The 19,453-nt window shown below is 38.6% G+C and overlaps 1 protein-coding gene and 1 long non-coding RNA gene across 3 annotated transcripts in view; both read right to left on the reverse strand.

Moving 5' to 3' along the window:
- CDC73 (cell division cycle 73) overlaps positions 1-6,347 on the reverse strand; it is a 131,829-nt gene extending 125,482 nt beyond the window's left edge. For both annotated transcript variants that reach the window (XM_040453593.1, XM_040453594.1), the window contains exons 1-2: positions 6,190-6,347; positions 3,444-3,549 (exon numbers count right to left, since the gene is read on the reverse strand). In XM_040453593.1, coding sequence (XP_040309527.1) covers positions 3,444-3,549; positions 6,190-6,320 — 237 coding nt within the window. In that variant the 5' untranslated portion in view covers positions 6,321-6,347. The remainder of the gene's footprint in view (positions 1-3,443; positions 3,550-6,189) is intronic.
- An 11,631-nt stretch (positions 6,348-17,978) lies between these two features.
- LOC121016163 (uncharacterized) overlaps positions 17,979-19,453 on the reverse strand; it is a 19,671-nt gene continuing 18,196 nt past the window's right edge. The window contains exon 3 of the long non-coding RNA XR_005784138.1: positions 17,979-17,989. This is a non-coding gene — a long non-coding RNA (uncharacterized LOC121016163). The remainder of the gene's footprint in view (positions 17,990-19,453) is intronic.

Below are 19,453 nucleotides of genomic sequence, written 5' to 3' on the forward strand. Positions count from 1 at the left end.
TTCTCAGGATCCACATAAGAGTGAAACCATATGGTATCTGTCTTTCTTTGTATGGCTTATTTCACTTAGCATCATACTCTCCAGTTCCATCCACGTTGCTACAAAAGGCCGTATTTCATTTTTTCTCATTGCCATGTAGTATTCCATTGCGTATATAAACCACAATTTCTTTATCCATTCATCAGTTGATGGACATTTAGGCTCTTTCCATAATTTGGCTATTGTTGAGAGTGCTGCTATAAACATTGGGGTACAAGTGCCCCTATGCATCAGTACTCCTGTATCCCTTGGGTAAATTCCTAGCAGTGCTATTGCTGGGTCATAAGGTAGGTCTATTTTTAATCTTCTGAGGAACCTCCAGACTGCTTTCCAGAGCAGCTGCACCAATTTGCATTCCCACCAACAGTGCAAGAGGGTTCCCGTTTCTCCACATCCTCTCCAGCATCTATAGTCTCCTGATTTGTTCATTTTGGCCACTCTGACTGGTGTGAGGTCATATCTGAGTGTGGTTTTGATTTGTATTTCCCTGATAAGGAGCGATGTTGAACATCTTTTCATGTGCCTGTTGGCCATCCGGATGTCTTCTTGAGAGAAGTGTCTATTCATGTTTTCTGCCCATTTCTTCACTGGGTTATTTGTTTTTCGGGTGTGGAGTTTGGTGAGCTCTTTATAGATTTTGGATACTAGCCCTTTGTCCGGTATGTCATTTGCAAATATCTTTTCCCGAGAATCTTACCTTTAAAGAACTACTAGGCTAAAAAAATCTAACCCATGTCTTCAAAAATTTTAAGGATATTAATTTTTAATAACTTCATTCTTGAAATTCAATTAAGATACCTAAAAGATAATCATTAGAAACAATGGCCAATCCCTCTTCAAAATATCAATTCCAGTCTTTTTTGTTCCCTTGGCTTACTTTAAGTATTTTTTTATTTTATTCATGATACTTTGCATGCATATTTGAGGTAATTATCTTTTTAGTCCCATTGCTTGATCATTACATGCTATGTTTCCAAAGTGCTTTCTTTTCTCAAACACAAAACAGACTTCTCAAAATATTCTACTTGAATTCTGAAATACACTAACTTAGCCATAAAAACTAAATTTTCAAAACAATAGGTATACTGTTTAAGCATGGGAAAAAATTTAGGACATTATACAGCAAAACATTAATGTCAGTTGCTTACTTTCCATGCTACATATTTCTTTTTTATCTTTGAATGCACACAAATTCTGTAAGGAAGGGGAAAAGACTAAAAAATTAAATCTGGAAAATGTACCTATTTTGGTAAAATGGATAATTTTCCTTAAATCTCCTACATTAGTCATTGTAAAGAGGTGTACTGACAAATAGAGCTGTATGCTTTAGTCACCAGGTCATCTTGAGGCCATGAATTCAATGAATCCTGTAATTACCACAATTTTGAATATCATTTTTATAATGTAAACAAACAACTAAGGGGCACCTGAGTGGTTCAGTCAGTTAAGCGTCTGGCTTCAGCTCAGGTCATGATCTCATGGTTCGTGGGTTCAAGCTCACGTTGAGCTCTGTGCTGACGGCTCAGAGCCTGGAGCCTGCTTCAGATTCTGTAACTCCCTCTCTTTCTGTCCCTCCCATTCGTGCTCTCTCAACAATAACTAACATTAAAAAAAAAAATTAAAAAAAAAAAACAAAAAAAAACTAAGTATAAGAAAGCCTGGTGGCTGCAAGATTATATAATTAAAATCCTTTTGTCACTTTATATACACAATGATAAATAACCAGAATCCTTAGTAACTTCGGCTATTTATCTTTTATTGTATACTAATTACATTTCATTTCAAACATTCTGCACATACTCCCTGATGATAGAGTTTAACTATATTTAATCATTTAAAATTAACCTTTTTTTTAAAGGGTAGGCTAAATTTTAATTTCTGCTAGGAGTATAAACATTTAAGAGCCCACAGGTTTTTGTGTGCTTGTTTTTAAAAACTAGTCTACATGAAGTATCATAAATAGCTAAAAGATTTGAATTAACTTTGTTAAGTTACTGTTTCTAAGTCTGATAACATACTTAATTATTTGGTTAATAATGAATTATGGACATAATACAGCCAACTGAAAAAGATATGTCTACTCACACTAAAATAGGAGCTATGGGTCCAGAAAACTTACATCAGACATGGTCTGCTCACAAGAAAAAGCAAGTAGCACAGTGGAGGAAAAAAAATTTGTAGAACCCTAGAACTGTAGAATTCTGCCCTTTCAATCTGCCAAGTATTTAAGACAAACAAAAGACTTAAATCTTATGTGAGCAAGGGTCCCAAGGTCCACAGTAACAATTACAGCCATCAGTTACAGTTATAACTATTTGCCAAGAACATAATCTCTATATATAAACCAAGCATCTGGATCATCTTTATTACCACAAAATGAATGGATATAGCCAACAATACATTCTAATTACTGCCTAATTCAGATTTTAAAGATTTAAGATGAAGTAACATAACTTCATAAAGATGCTGTTATTTTTATCCCACTATTTCCCAAATCTCAATACGTAGTTTCACCCTAGTATTATTTTTTTCTATATGTATTAAACACTGAATATTTCCCATTCAGAAAAGCAGAGTTCAAATACTGAGATGCTGAAGGCAAGAAAAACTGGAAACAAATGAATTTATCAATAAAGTTCAAAAGAGATTTATTAAACAGATTAAAAATTAATTTTAAAGTGGTCTGTTAGGGGCACTTGGGTTTGGTTAGGTCTCTGGCACTTGATTTTGGCTCAGGTCGTGACTCATGGTTGTGAGATTGAGCCCCCCATCAGCGTGAAGCCTACTTGGGATTCTCATTCTCTCACTCGCGCGCTCTCTCTCTCTCTCTCTCTCTCTCTGCTCTTCCCCTGCTCATGTGAACACACACACACACTCTCTCCCTCTAATAATAATAATAAAGTTGTCTGTTAATCTTGATTCTGATACCCAAAAAAAGTTTTTTTTAAGTTTATTTATTTTGAGAGAGAGAGGGAGAATGAATGGGGGAGGAGCAGAGAAAGAGAGAATCCCAAACAGGCTCTAAGCTGTCAGCGCAGCTTACAAACTCAAACTCACAAACTGTGGTATCATGACCTGAGCCAAAATCAAGAGTCAGACGCTTAACCAACTGAGCCACCCAGGCACACCCCAAAAAAGTATTCTTGAGATCAGAGTTCTGAATATCAGGGTCCTTCTACAGGCTTATATATATATATTTTTTAATATTCCTATAAATATCTTCAAAACTTCTGTTCTTGTAAAAACATGCAAAGATCTAATTTTGAACTTCCAATAGGCTTTCATACAGATGAACCTTTTATTTTTTTGATTTGAAACCCATGAGGGAAGTGATCCATGCCAAATAATACCTATTAACCAAAAAAAAAAAAAATAAATAAAGTTTTAAAATGAATTTTACTTACGGCAGCACGTCGGACATAAACAGGATGAGAAAGGTGCACATTATTAAGTAGAAACAAGATAGAATCCAATGTGTAGTACTCTCTGGGCTGGCCTTCCTTTCCAGTCCTGAAATAATTAAGATTTTTACTCAATTTTAATTCAACTCCTTAGACTTGTATGTATGAATTTATCTATATTCACTTTGCTACTCAAGAATGGATTCAACATGGTTAACAAAAATACACATAAAGTATGAAATCTAGTAAGCGGAACTATCATTAAAGTAAAAGAACACAAAGGTAGAAAATGAAAAAAAAAGAAAGCACACCATATTCATACTCTAAGGTACTACACCCTTTTTAGAATTTGGCACAAACTTCATTCTGGTCTTTGCCAATAAAGAGAGAAACCTAGTCAGTTACAGAGTGGAGAGAATCTACAAGAGAAAAACTGATTAGAAGAAGCACAACTCTAAACTTACTAGAAATTTATTCTTTGTCTCCTAAATAAGATACTGCTAAAGAACATCCTTAACATTCTTACAGCAAACACAATAATAAATTTCAGAGGTATAATTCTTATGACATCCCTTAAATTAAACCAATGATGCAAAAAAAATCATAATCAATTCTACCTGTGGTAAAGCAATGCTGTATAAAGGTTTATTTTTTTTTAATGTTTATTTGAGAGAGAAAGAGGGGGAGGGAGAACACAAGCGGGGGCAGGGAGAGAGGGAGAGAGGGAGAGAGGGAGAGAGAATCCCAAACAGACTCTGTGCTGTCAGTACATAGCCCAATATGCGGCCCAGACTCACGAACCGTGAAATCATGACCAGAACCAACTCAAGAGCCGGACGCCTTACCGACTGGGCCACCCAGGCGCCCCAATGCAGTCTAGAGGTGCAAGCTCTTTAACGAAACCGCATAATACTATTGCCTCAACAGTATTTGTGTCCAATCTCACTCTTCCTACTACATTCCCATCTAAAAAACGTCAGCGTATTATTTGACCTCATCTGAATACAGTGCAATATAGTCAGCCCTCATCTACATTTCTCTAGCCTTCATTTCCACTTTTCCTATGAATTGACATTATTTCAAACCATACATCACTACCAGTTACTGTACAATAACACGTAATATCCAGGTAATCAGGGTTTTTTTTTGTTAACAATACAGAAAAGCAAAGTAATAGAACGTACTACATGCAATAAGGATAAGTATTGCTTAAAGTTCCGAAGTTGGACATATGTACATGTGCATAAAGAAATGAATAACAAAACAAAAATATGTTTAGTGGTGTAATTCGCTATTGCTAAAGTTTGAAATTATTCTAAGCACCCCTTTTTCACTACTAGCTTCACTGAAATGCTATCAAAATATTTCCTTTCCAGCTCTCATGGCTTTAAGCATACAGTTCCCCGTCCTTTAAGACCTAACCCATCATGTCACCCTCAAAGTTCCTAACTCACTCTTTAAGGCTTACTCATCTGTTCATTCATTTGTTCAAGAAAATTTGTACCCTGTCTACACGCCAAACATATTTCTATGAAACCCTTCCTAATACCCCAAGCTAGAAGTGATTACTCTCAAGAGCCAGAATGCAATTCTTACCAAGTTATGTTTTATTTCACCTACTCTGATTAAGTTAACCTCCCCTGAGTCAGGAACCAAGGTGCTAAGAATTTTCTATTTCTCAAATTGAACCACCCTACATCCTGAGTACTTCTAAACCATTTTTTAAAGAAAAAAAAATAAATCCGTTAAAATTCCAATCAAATGTAATTCTGTCTGTGCAAATTTTTTTTGACAGGACAAAACGCAAGAAACTCAGAATGATGTCATTGCATCAACATTTCATAAAGCTAATCAAATCATAAGTCCTCAGGGCCAAAAAGCTAGAAACCAACAAACTAAATTTTCCCCAGCTTTTCATCAACTCTTCACAAAGCCCAGTGCTTCCACTCAATCAAGCAAAATGAGTATGGAAGTTCTAGCCCAAGGTTCTAATCATCCAGATGAAATACCAAAGAGAGAGATATCACCTTTAAAAAGGCCCCAAACCATTATCAGACCTATCTCTAGATATTTTCCTTAATGCCTTCAATTCAAAAAGCCCCGCGTAGATCAACGTTCCCAAATATTTCTTGTTAAAACCCATTTCCTACAAGCACACACCATCATCAATATCTTACTTAGATCTGTAAAGCTCACTCCATTTTACCAATAACTTTCTCCCTGAAGAAATTCCTGCCTTCACCTCTAACACGGTTTTGAGGACTCTTCCAAAGTGACCAAATCTTTTTCCCGTTCTAATCTCACATAGGTAGTTCCCTTCTCTCTACCTCAGGGAATTACGAAAGGAAAAAGAAACAGACCAGGAGCTGCAAGGGGCAGGTGGGATAGTGACAACACATGGTAGCCTCGAAGAGAAAGAAAAAACTAAACACAAAAAGACGTCTCTAGGACCGGACGGTACGCCCCTTTCTGCACCTACACACGTCGGTAAAAATGAACTAGGAAAGTCAGAAACTCCTGTGGTACCTTCCCCTTTGGCGTCCCAAAGACTTAAAGAACTGGAGATGCACCTCCTCCTATTTCCTCCTCACCTAAAAGTGTAACTTCTTTTCTTGAGAAAAACTTTTACCCAGAGACCCGTTTTTTCTCCATCCCCAAAGGGAATCGGGGGGAGGGGTTAGGAAAGAGGTCGCCTGGGGGCGCCCAACTCTGCCCGGCCAACCGCAGGCCACAGCTATGCCAGACTTACCCCCAAACTACATAGTTGGTCTTCACATTCTTGGGCCAAGAGAACTCGCCGAAGATCACCTCGTCTCCCTTCACCACAATCTCCTTCTTCTGGATGTTGTACTGTCGCAGGACGCTGAGCACGTCCGCCATCTTCCCCCCCCTCGCCGCCGCCGCCGCCGCCGGCCCCGGGCGAAGCCGCCGCCGCCGCGCCTGCCTCCTTCTTCCCCTGTCGCCTCGCCCTCTTCCTCCTCCTCCTCCGCCGCCGCCGCCGCGAACCAACAGCAGCCGCACTAGCAGCCGTCCTCGCCTACGACAGCAGCAGGGGCAGTAGACACCCAGGCCGCCGAGGACCCCGCGCTATAAGGCAAGGCCCCGCCGCCGGCTGCCCGCGGAGAACGCCTGACTGCGCGCCTCCAGCCAGGTCGCCGCCAGGGGGAGCCACGACCGACCAGGAACACGCCCCTCCCAGCCTCCCACTCGGCACCGGGCCGAATCCCGGCCCGAAACTCGGAGCGCAGGGACACCGCGCCCACGTACGGAGCACGTACGGGGAATACTGCCGGGCGCACGCGCGCGGACACGTACCTCGTCCGTCGTCCCTCGCAGCGCGCACGCGACTAGCGACAGGTGCGCGCGCACCTGCAAGGAAGCCCGGGAATTCTGTCCCCAGACTACACACTGGGTTGACCGCCCACCCACCTTGACTGCGGCCAAGGGCTCTCGGGCCGTTACTTGGGCGAGAGTGGAGCTTGGCAAAAGGTTTCCAGAACGCTAAGATTACCTTCCCAACTAAAAGGGACCCATTAAATGGCCTGTAGGTCTTAGTGATCCGATTAAGCCCCTTTAGAAGGGTGAGGTTTTGGAGGCGGGGTACGGTTTGGGGGTTGTTTTTTGTTTTTAGTGTATTCACGTAGTGGTAAGGCACTAGTCCAGAGGAGACCAATCCCGGGTACCTGTATTTGTTACGTGCTGCTTGACCTTGGACAAGATACATACCTTCTTACAGCATTAATTGGCTAGTGGAAAAAAGAACTTAGTATGAGAATAAGATGAAAGAAAGCATCTAGCAAATCAACAAAATATCATAAATGTTGATCTTCCACTTCAGTTCCTTGGATGATGACTTTTTCCATCCTGGCCCCTTCTTCCTGCCAGGCCCAAAGTGGTACCCTTAAATAGCTCTATTCAAAGATGCTAATGAAAAGGAGAACACAAACTCCAAGCTGTCAGAACACTTTCGGATTACCTGATTTTTTATTGGCACTCAGAAGGCTAAAGGGTGTCCTTGCTGTGCTGGAAACAATGAAATAAATTCAATATACTGTGGCCTGTATACCTTAAACTGAACATATTCCGTGGGGGCCATAATTTTTTTTATTCCTTTTACTATAGTGGAAAGGGGAGGGGGGGCGGGTATTTCTTGACTGACATAACCAAATACTTTGATCTGCTTTGAAAGGGATCCATTTTTATTATGTGCACTACAGAGAGATATAGAAGTGTATGATTTATTTCCTATACTATCTATAGCGAGTTTCCAAATGAATTTGAGAAATTTTGTCTATTCTGCAAATGTTCCATCCCTGCGGTAGATTCGTGAATCTCACCACAAAAACAGACACAATGAAGCACTTACTACTCTCTAATCTCCCATAGTGTCTATTCATACTTGTATGAGAGCACCCAGTATTACTTGAGAGCCCACGTTAGTTTCCTTGCTTGCCTCATCCTGCAAAACTAAAGGGCAATAGACCTGTATCATCATATCCTGGTGTCTAGCACATTATTGGCTCTTAGAAAATGTTAAATTAATAAATGGATAGATGAGTTCAACAAACTCAGTATTTAATGGGCAGAAGAGCCAATAATAGTCTACTCAAATGACTCTTAATTTTATTTCATACACAAATAATGCCTATATGAGTCCATTCAGACTGCTATAAGAGAACACCGTAGGCTGGGTGGCTTATAAACAACAGAAATTCATTCTCATAGTTCTAAAGGCTAGGAAATCCAAGGTCAAGATGCCAGAAGATTCATTGTCTGGTAAAAGCCTGCTTTCTGGTTCATAGACCTCTGACTTCACATTGCATACTCACATGGTGGAAAGAAAAAAGGAGCTTCCTGGACTCTTTTTTATAATGTCCTAATCACCTTCCAGAGGCCTCATCCTAACACCATCACCTTGGGTTTAGGATTTCAACATATGAAGGGGGATGGGGTGGGTGACCACAAACATTCAATCTATAGCAATGACCAGACAGTCTTTCTTTTAGGAAAAATTGTGGTTCTGAAGATAGTGATTCTTAAACTCAGTGTAATGAGATATGGCATTAGTAATTTGTTGCTTATAACAGTTAAAGAAATGCATGGATCATTTTGTTTTTATTTAAATCCTGTGCCATTACCCCAGTAATATTGGTTCAGTAATGTTCATGCCAAAATACAATCAATAAAAGACAAGATTAGGGGCACCTGGGGGGCTCAGTCAGTTAAGCATCCGACTTTGGCTCAGGCCATGATCTCACAGCTTGTGTGTTAAGCTCCAACTCGGGCACTGTGCTGACAGCTCAGAGCCTGGAGCCTGCTTCAGATTCTGTGTCTCCCTCTCTCTCTGCCCCTCCCCTGCTCACACTTTGTCTCTCTCAAAAATAAATAAACATTAAAAAATTTTGTATCATAGAAGAAAAGATTAGTACTAGATCTGAAAACTTAGAAAATTAACTAGAAAAAAAATTAGAAAATCAGTCTTGTTTCTTTGTCTTGGGTGAAAGCTGCCCACTTCTCCAGTCATCAGCATCTGAAAAATTCCTAACAATTCTCAGTTTGAATTCTCCTGAGAATAAATGTCTAGCAATTGGGATAAAGTGGTACATCTTTTTAGCTGAAAACCATGTATGAGAGATCATTACCTTAGAGTTTTGCTGCTATGTCCATTGTTAACAATACCTGATAAGATCCTTTCCATCAATGTCCAAGAATGGTTGTATTCTGATACCTTTACCAGATGACTAAATATCCAGGTTTTAAATTAGGAAGGGTTTGTTAAAGTACGTATTTTGAAAATGCAGCTTGAACTTTCTAGTGATAATTCTGGAGGGATCACAAATCACTTGTAGTATTTATTCATATTAGTCTGTAATAAATAGAATCTAGGATTAGGAGTAAATGTTTCAAGGGCGCCTGGGTGACTCAGTTGGTTAAGCGTCGACTCTTGATTTTGGCTCAAGTTATGATCTCTGCGCTGAAAGCTCAAGGCCTGCTTGGGATTCTCTAATTCCCTCTCTCTCTGCTCCTCCCCAGCTTGCTCACTCACTCAAATAATTAAACAGTAAAAGGAAAGGAGAGGGGAGGGGAGGGGAGGGGAGGGGAGGGGAGGAGAGGAGAGGAGAGGAGAGGAAAGGAGAGGAAAGGAAAGGAAAGGAGAGGAGAGGAAAGGAAAGGAAAGGAAAGGAAAGGAAAGGAAAGGAAAGGAAAGGAAAGGAAAGGAAAGGAAAGGAAAGGAAAGGAAAGAGAAATGGGGTGCCTGGGTGGCTCAGTTAAGCGTCTGACTCTTGATTTCTGCTCAGGGCATGATCTCATGGTTCATGAGTTTGAGCCCCGTGTCAGGCTCTGTGCTAGTAGTGTGGAGCCTGCTTGGGATTCTCTCTCTCCCTCTCTCTCTCTACCCCTCCCCTCTCATGCTCTCTCTCTCTCAAAATAAAAAAATAAACATTTTTTAAAAAGTAAACATTTCAAATGCAAGGGATGGGGTAAATTGTTAATTCATGAGGAGATAATCCATGGGTTTCAGAGAGGGTAAATCTTATTGACACTGAGACCAACAGCAAAATTAAGGCCATCAAAATTCAAAATTTTCTGAGAGCTTTGCTAATTTTAATTTTAGGATTCCATTAATTCTTTTTCATTTTCCTAAAGTTTGTGGAAGATAGAGATATGGAGCTATACTTTCCCAGCAAGGAAAAACGTCTGCCCAATCCTAAGAGTTGACAAATAACCTGAACATATTCATAGCTTATTACTAGAAGAGTTTGTGTAAAATCCATTTTGCAATGTTCAAAGGAGCCTCAAGGCTTTGGCTTCCGTCCATTTCCTATGTTTACAGTCTTGCATGGATTATGTCCTTGATTCATAAAATGCACATTAGAAACATTCTCAGTAATCCCTTCACAATCACTCCACTAATGTTGGTTCCATATTGTTGTTAGTTTATCTCTGCTATTTTGTTTCATATCACAGGGCATTCTGGTTAAAATTCACCTTTTAAATTACATTTTCCTTAGGTAATAGTAAATAAAGCATCTAAATGTGTTTAACTTGTCCATTTTAACAGGTTACTGTGGAGGTTAGGGATTCTCTTTGTTTTCAAAGCATTCCAAGGTCATGGGATAATTTATGTCTTATCACACTTCATACACACACACACACACACACACACACACACACACATATACATTAATACTTGAAGATTAGGATTTTATTATGATGAAGACCGCATAGTATTTAAGCTTATCATTATTGAAATATAGAAAACACACACACAAAATATATACATGTATACATATATATACTTACATAAACACACATACATATATACTCTTACCTTTTGTAAAGTAATCCGCAACTGAATTCGTTGTGATAGTGGTATGTGAGGGACACAAGGGTGTTTTATAGGAGGTTAGGCAACTACCTGAGAAGTGTGGGTGGAAAAGGCTATGTGACTTATAGAACAATAGGTTTAGTGGAGACCCTAGAACAATTAATTGAAGTTTTCCCATGTTTTACCACCATTTCTTACAGCTCTCAGAAAAGATGAGTGTACTTTGGCTACTGGATCTAAAGGAAGTCTGAAATAAGTAATAAATTTACAAAGAGTCAGCACCCCTAGTGCTGTTTCAGACTTTTCATGAACAAAAAGAAAAAAAAAAGATTTTTTTTAATCTAAGATCCTGGAAACAAAATATTTTGATAGGCTTCTTTTAACTTTGAAAGTATACAATCATACAAAAATACTTTTATTAACACATTTTGTTTACATATAATTAGCCTAAGAAGATGAATCTCATTTTTTGTTCTCAGTTTTCCCTAACTTTTGTAAACAACAATTTCTCATAATAATCTTTTCAAACTTGAAGAATTCTAGAATACCTAATTATGTTTATTGTCCTTTCAGGATTAGGGTAAAGGAGCAATTATTTTTGTTTCCTAATGGCCATTTTGGGAGACCTAATGAGAGTTTTGGCATTATTCTGAATCTGGGGCCTAAATTGAGAAAAAGAAAAATTAAGAATAGTTATTAGAGTAAACAAGAATTTTCTAAGTGTCTAAAGACAACAGGGGTACTTGGGTAGCTCAGTCAGTTGAGTATCCAACTCTTGATTTCAGCTCAGATCATTATTCCATGGTTTGTGAGATCAAGGCCTGCATTAGGCTCTGTGCTGACAGCATGGAGCCTGCTTGGGATTCTTTCTTCCTCTCTCTGCCCCTACCCCACTCATTTTCTCTCTCTCTCTCTCTCTCTCAAAACAAATTAACATTAAAAATTGTTTTAATTAAAAAAAGATTCTCTTTCCCTCTGCCCCTTTCCCCACTTGTGCACACACACACTCTCTCTCTCTAAAATAAAAAATAATAAAGACAAGAAATATTTATAGGCAATATTGTAAAAACATAGCAATAGACAACAATGGTATTAGAAACAGAATGTTTCAAAATGAAAGAGGAGTCTTTTTGGGGTGCCTGTCTGGCTCAGTTGGAAGAGCATGCAACTCTTGATCTCTGGGTCATGAGTTCAAGCCCCACATTGGGTGTAGAGATTATTTAGTAAATAAAACTGTATTTTAAAAAAAGGGGGGGAAGTCTTTTCAAAATGGTTTAAGAATATGTGCTAAAGCACTAAGAATTAACAATTATTTTGATGACAGAAAGGAACATCTACTAATTTGGGCACTGAATAACTGAATCATTTTACAGAAAAAAAACACCCATATTCTAGCCTTACTATTTTTCTACATTATTCACATAACTTTGGCAATATGAGATTTAGAAGTATACCTTTACATACATGTGTATTTAGGCACAAATGAATATATAAATATATAAATAACATATTTGAAGTTTCTAACAATAGCCTTAATATATGTATATTAAATGAAACAAAGTATATGTCATATTAAATTTAACATCTTGATAAGCAGTACTACCTCTCCATAAACAGTAATCATATGCATTGTCTACCATACATTCTTGTATTTCTGTGTAATTATTGTCACCTAATGTATATTAGGTGTACATATTAATTATCATACTTACCTGGGGCACCTGGGTGGCTCAGTTGGTTAAGCCTCCGACTTCAGCTCGGGTCATGATCTCCTGGTTTGTGAGTTCAAGCCCTGCGTCGGGCTCTGTGCTTACAGCTCAGAGCCTGGAGCCTGCTTCGGATTCTGTGTCTCCCTCTCTGTCTGCTCCTCCCCAACTCACGCTCTCTCCCTCTCTCTCCCTCTCTCAAAAAAAATAATAATAAACATTAATAAAAGATCATACTTACCCAAAGTAACTATCTTCTTTTTTTAATTTTTAAAACTAGTCTTTTAATAATTTTGTAGTTCTAAATTAAGTCCATAGTAACCTGAGAAAGAAAACAATGGCACTAGGAAAATGCATGAGGATTTATGACATTTTAAAAACCTTTATATGATCATATAAATTAAAAAAAAAAGGTTTAAACAATTTTTTAATGTTTATTTATTTTTGAGAGAGAAAATGAGAGAGAGAGAGAGAGAGAGAGAGAGAGAGAGAGAGAGAGAGAGGTGCAGAAGCAGAGACAGAAGGAGACACAGAATCCAAAGCAGGCTCCAGGCCCTGAGCTGTCAGCACAACGCGAGGCTTGAACCCACAGACAATGAGATCATGACCTGAGCCAAAGTCAGACACCTAACCAACTGAGCCACCCAGGTGTCCCCCAAAAAACTTTTTAAATTTGAATACAGTTGATACAAAATGCCACATTAGTTTCAGGAAAGTAATCATCTTCCTTTTCTCCAAACAAAAGGGAATATCAGAGGACAAAAAACTATGAACATTTGCTTAGCTATTTTCTTCTGCATGAATGTGCATTTTATATCATTTTAACAATTTTAAGGTAGTAAAGATAAGCACACAGATACATATATAATGTCACCCAGAGACATTTGTGTATTTTGTTAAAGTATTGACATTCTAAGAAGTAAGAATAAAATAAAACTATGTTTAGTAACCGATTTTTAGAAGTTTATTTGAGAAAGAGAAAGAGAGAGAGTTCATGGGAGGGGCAGAAGGAGACAATCTTGTTTTAAATTTTTGAGAGAAAGAGAGCACGAGTGAGGGAGAGGAGAAGGGGAAAGCAGGGAGAGGTAGAGAGAATCTCAAGGAGGCTCCATGCTCAGTATGGAGCCGGATGTGGGTCTCGATCCCAGGGTTCTGGGATCATGACCTGAGCTGAAATCAAGAGTCAGATGTTTAATCAACTGAGCCACCCCAGCACCAGAGAGAAAGAGAGATAGAGAGAGAGAGAGAGAGAGAGAGAGAGAGAGAGAGAGAGAGAGAGAATCTTAAGCGGGCTGCACGCACAGCATGGAGCCTAACACAGGGTTCCATCCCACTATCCTGGGATCATGATCTGAGCTGAAATCAAGAGACAGATGCTCAACTGACTGAGCCACCCAGGTGTCCCAGTAACCAATTTTTTAAATCTACATTTTACTAAGAAATTGTCCAGGCATCAAAAGATTACTTCATAGTTAACCATTTGTTTAAAGTCTTAAAATTAGTTAGGGATCTGGAATTTAAAATCTTAGCTAACATATTAAATCCTTATTATTTGTAGCATTGTGAGAATTTCCTTAAAAGTAACCCTCGCAAAGATATCTGTTATCATCATTTCATTTAGTTGAGTATGATTACATACATTTCATTTATATATACTTATATGTATGTATACAGATATACATACACAGTTTTAGTCATATTATAGAAACAATGACAATTCATTTAACTTATAAAACCAACATAGGAAAATTAGGAAGTTTATATCATGAAAATTTAACCTTAGTTCTATTCAAACAAATATTGCATTGACACTATATTTACATGGTAAATTAAAATATAAAAACTCTGAATCATACCAAAAGCTTTTCTTTTATTTTGGAACTAATCAAAGCTTTGTCATTTTGTCTTGTAACTATAATAAGGGCTATTCAGTAAATACAATTTTCAGGGTTCACAAAGTAAACACTAAGAATTTGACAACTGGTTTTTCTTTTAGATCTTTTACATTTTCTGGACTTGATATTTCTATAATGAGCACATAAAAACTAAATGTTTTTGTCTGTTTGAACCATCAGTTAATCTTTAAATTTTCCTAGAAATACAGAACACAATGACAAGGAGTCAGCTTGTCACATATGAAGTCACCACTGTAAAAGGCTAATTTATATTTTCTATGCAAAGAGAGAAGAGAGAATTTTATATAGAAATACTAATTTGAGGTGCCTGGGTAGATCAATCGGTTAAACTTCCAACTCTTTGTTTTTGCTCAGGTCATGATCTCACGGTTCATGAGTTTGAGCCCCGCATTGGTCTGTGTGTTAACAGTGTGGAGCCTGCTTGGGATTCTCTGTCTGCCTCTGTCTCTGCCCCTCTCCCTCTTGCCCATGTGTGTGTGCACAAATAAACGAAAAAAAAAAATACTCATTTTAACATGCACACACGCAAAAGAATTTTATTATAGTTGACTTAAAGGATAACTTGTGCCCTTGACAGTTTTATTTAGCCCTACAATTTAAAAAGCCAGCCTTTATTAATTTTCACAGTATGGATATAAAGGAAGGGGTATTTCTTACCTTAAATAAAAAATTCTCTTTCTCGTACAAAAACAAGACAATTTCTTCATCAGGGTTTCTTCCCTTTTTTGTTCCACAGTACCTCCTAAATGAACAATCTTGTTCTTGTCAAAAGTAGCTGAAGTGGCTAGTATAATCCCAATTTTTTTCCTGGTATAATTGTACCAGTTAAAGAGAGAAACATACAAGTTAATGTTATAGTGTGAAAACATTAAGGAAGCAGGTTTGTGGCATGGAAGTGGCAATTTTCACTTGAGAAGACCCTATAACAACTGCAGAGTTCCAGGGGTGCCTGGTTGAGTGTCTTTCTTTGGCTCAGGTCATGATCTCGCAGTTCACGGGTTCAAGGCCCATGTGGGGCTCTGTATGACAGCTCAGAGCTTGGAGCCTGCTTTGGATTCTGTGTCTCCCTCTCTCTCTCTGCCCCTCCCCTGCTTTCTCTCTCTCTCTCTCTCTCTCTCTCTCTCTCTCTCTCTCTCTCAAAAATAAATGTAAAAAAGAAAAAGAAAAAGAACTGCAATGTTCCCTAAAGGTGGTACTTGTGCAACCTCATATCTTTGAAAGTTGGCCGAAAACTTTCACCAAGCACAGGTTGGACAAACCTCCTGCTTCCAAGCAGATGAAATTTAACAAACCAGGGACACAAAGACAAGGCTATGGAGGAAGGTTTTATATAATTTTTAAAACGTGACTCAAGGCAAAGTTGATTTAAAATCCTGAACTTCTGTGCCCCTGGGGCCAGCTCAAGGGCAGACAGATCTTTGCCTGTCCTCTTCCTACAGACTTGTTCTCTGATAGACCGCTATTAGTCAGGCAGACAGACCAAGGAGAAAATGCTAGAAGGCTAGAGAACAGCTTCACTAAGGAACAATTCTAATCTGTCAGATTACAGAAGGATCCCAGGAGACTTTATTCCTAAGAAACAAAATGAAACAAAAGACAAGGCAAGAAAACCCAATGTGAAGGACTTCAACAAAAATGTCAGAGCTCAGTTAAGCATAAATTTAGCCACCCACTCAAGGCATGATGGCTTTAACCAGTAGGAGACACAAGAGACTTCAGATGTCCAAACTAGAAAATCAAGCGTTTCAGTCTGTGGCAGTGAAGGTCTCTGCTGAATCTTAGTGGAAACTTCACTTTTGTCATGACCTTCAAACAGAGACCACCAAGAGCACACTGTGGGAAGAGGCAGTCCGCTATGGGCCGGCCCTGAGCTTCCCTGAGTGGTTTCACTAAGGCTGTCAGACTATAAGGTTTATCTATCCATCTCTTGACTCTGAACAGTTGTTGTAGAAAGTCACAAAGGCAACAAAGTAACTGCAATATGATGACTGCTGGACTGCTCCCTCCCCAGGTGAGGGGAACTGGTTCAATTGCATCATGCTATTATGTTGCTGCTTGCTCAGACAGTGCTGCACCCTTAGCCTTGGGTTCTTTTCCTATAAAGCACCCCACTGATTATGCTGTGTCGCGTAGCCCTCCACATCTCCCTTTGGGAATTGGGGCTCAGGAAACCAGTGTAAATATGCTGATACTTCGGCTACTGCTTTCATAAAGCCCTTCATCTCTGATCCAGAAATCTCATGTATTTGGTCATCATCCATGAAATTGTTACAGATAAACTTGTCAGTTTGCAAATACAATAAAATCTCAGACCCTTCACAGTTCTTGACCAGGACTGAGCAAATTTTCTGTAAAGGGCTGAATAGTAAATACCTTAGTGTTTGTGGGCCACAGATGGTCTCTGTCACATATTCTTCATTTGTTTGTTTTAAAACGACTTTTTTACTTATAAAAACCAATCTTACCTTTCAGGTCGTACAAAAACAGGCTATAGATGGGATTTGGCCAACTCTGGGCTTGCTAACTATTGTTCTTGACACATTTATTAGTCAAAGTTGGGCTTATTGACTGTTTGTTATAAGGAAGACCATACATCATTGGTATCTGTGCAGTATCTCTGTAACATGGTGTTAGACAAGACTTATTATGGGATTTGGGGTTTGTGTTAGGTAATTTTGGAGAGCATTCAAGGATGTAGAGCTTTACTTTGTATTGGATCCTGTCAGGAAGCAAAGGTAATTTTATGACTGGGTATCTTAATTTTCTCTACAACAGAGACTGACAAACTTTCTGTAAATGGCCAGATGGAAAATATTTTAGGCCTTGCAGACTACATATGGTCTCTCTCACATATTTGTCTTTGTTTTCGTTTAGAAAAAAAAAAAAAACTTTTAAAAACGTTAAAACCATTCTTAGCTCAAAGTCCATACAGGAACAGTCAAGGCCTAGATTTGGCTGGCAGGTCTGTAGTTTGCCTTATCTAGAAGATGGGAAGAATGAAGTGGAGTTAAAGCTGTTACTGGCAAAGGAGCAGCAGTCAATCACGGTGGTCATCCGGGATATGTGTTCAAATGCGACTACTGATTGGCCTTATTTTGTCTTCATTTATCACAGTCAGATGCATCTGATGTTGACACTCTGTCAAAATATTTACATTTAACAGAAGAACATAATGGTCTAGCTATTAGTGCCAATCCAGATCTTGAATGTCAAAAACAGTTTTGCTCTTTACCTGTCCATAGGGAGAAAGTTGTACTGACTTCTCTCATTACTATTGTTCTGACTGCCCATCTTAGATGCTCTATTAGATACACTTTACAGCAAGCAGTTTAACAGGTCTCTGTTCTGTGTTTTGCCCTCCTAGCACAGTGAAAAGTTGGTGACATTGGAATTAGACTCATGTCAAATCCCAATTCTATCATTAGTAAGTGTAGTCTTGTTTGTGTTATTTGCCTTTTATTGCTATTTATTTATTTATTTATTTATTTATTTATTTATTTATTGCCTTTCCATTTTCACCACTAATTAGAGATAAAAATATTTCATGGCAGGAGGCAATATAGTATGGTTATTGAGAGCCTGGGCTCTGGAGTCAGACTATTTGGGTTAAAAACCCCATCTATTAACTGAGTAACTTTAGGCAAGTTACTCAACCTTTCGTGCTCTGGATTCTTTATAGATAAAACGGAAGTAAGAATGTACCTGCTTCAGGGGTGCCTGGGTGGCTCAGTTGGTTAAGCGTCCGACTGCAGCTCAAGTCATGATCTCGTGGTTTGTAGGTTTGAGCCCTGCATTGGGCTCTGTGATGACATCTCAGAGCCTGGAGCCTGCTTCGGATTCTGTATCTCCCACTCTCTCTGCCCCTCCCCTGCTTGCACTCTGTCTCTCTCTCTCAAAAATAAATAAACATGAAAAAAATTAAAAAAAAAAAAAGAACGTACCTGCTTCATAGGTTGCTATGTCTGAGACATAATTGACATATAACATTGCTATAACATTTGTTTTAAGTGTACAATGCAATAATTTGATATATATATATATATTGCAAGTGTGTATTCTTAATATTATTTTTTTGCAATTTGAAAGGAGATCAGCCAGCTATGAATGGCTTTAAAACATTTTGCACTTTCTGAAATAGGAATTGCTAGAGGTTCTAGTTTGGAAGAGCAAATGATAAAAATATTTTCTTTTTTAAAATGCTAGAGTCAAATACCTTCTTTTCTACAACTTGCAAATTAGAAACAGAATAGAAATATTGTATTAATTATGAGATAATTACACCATATGAGATACTGTAATAAAAATTTTTTCAAAAGACTGCTATGAACTTGTTTCAATGACTGCTAAATTAAGATATTCTGTGCTCAAATGTAGTGAAATAATTCACGCATTTATCACTTATATTTTGAACATCTACAGCATCCTACATCCAGTTCTAAAATCTGGGAACCTGGTGTGAGGCAAATAGTCAAGGCCCTGCATTCATGGAGCTTATATTCTTTGAGGGAACACAAATAATGAAGACAAACAGACGTACAATGTCAGGTGATAAATGCTCTGAAGGAAAATAAAGCAGTAAGTGCTATAGGGAGAAAAGGATGTGTTAGCAATTTCATATAATATTATGACAAGCTGCCTCATGTACAAAAAAAGCATAGTGGTGCCTGGGTGGCTCAGTCGGGTAAGCATCCAACTCTTGATTTCAGCTCAGGTTTTGATCTTGGTCATGAAACTGAGCCCCCGAGATTGGGCTGGGCGAGGAGCCTGCTTAAGATTCTCTCTCTCTCCTGGGGCACCTGGGTGGTTCAGTCAGTTGAGTGTCCAACTTCGGCTCAGGTCATGACCTCTCAGTTCGTGAGTTTGAGCCTTGTCGGGCTCTGTGCTGACAGCTCAGAGCCTGGAGCCTGCTTCAGATTCTGTGTCTCCCTCTCTCACTGCCCCTCCCCCCCCTCTTTCAAATATAAATAAACATTAAAAAATTAAAAAAAAAAAGATTCTCTCTCTCCCTCCTGTGCCCCTCCACTGCTCTCTCTCTCAAAAAAAAAAAAAAAAAAAAAAAAA

Source organism: Herpailurus yagouaroundi, unplaced genomic scaffold, assembly GCF_014898765.1.
Source record: "Herpailurus yagouaroundi ecotype Mexico unplaced genomic scaffold, PumYag 209, whole genome shotgun sequence".
In the NCBI taxonomy this organism is placed as follows: Eukaryota; Metazoa; Chordata; class Mammalia; order Carnivora; family Felidae; genus Herpailurus; species Herpailurus yagouaroundi.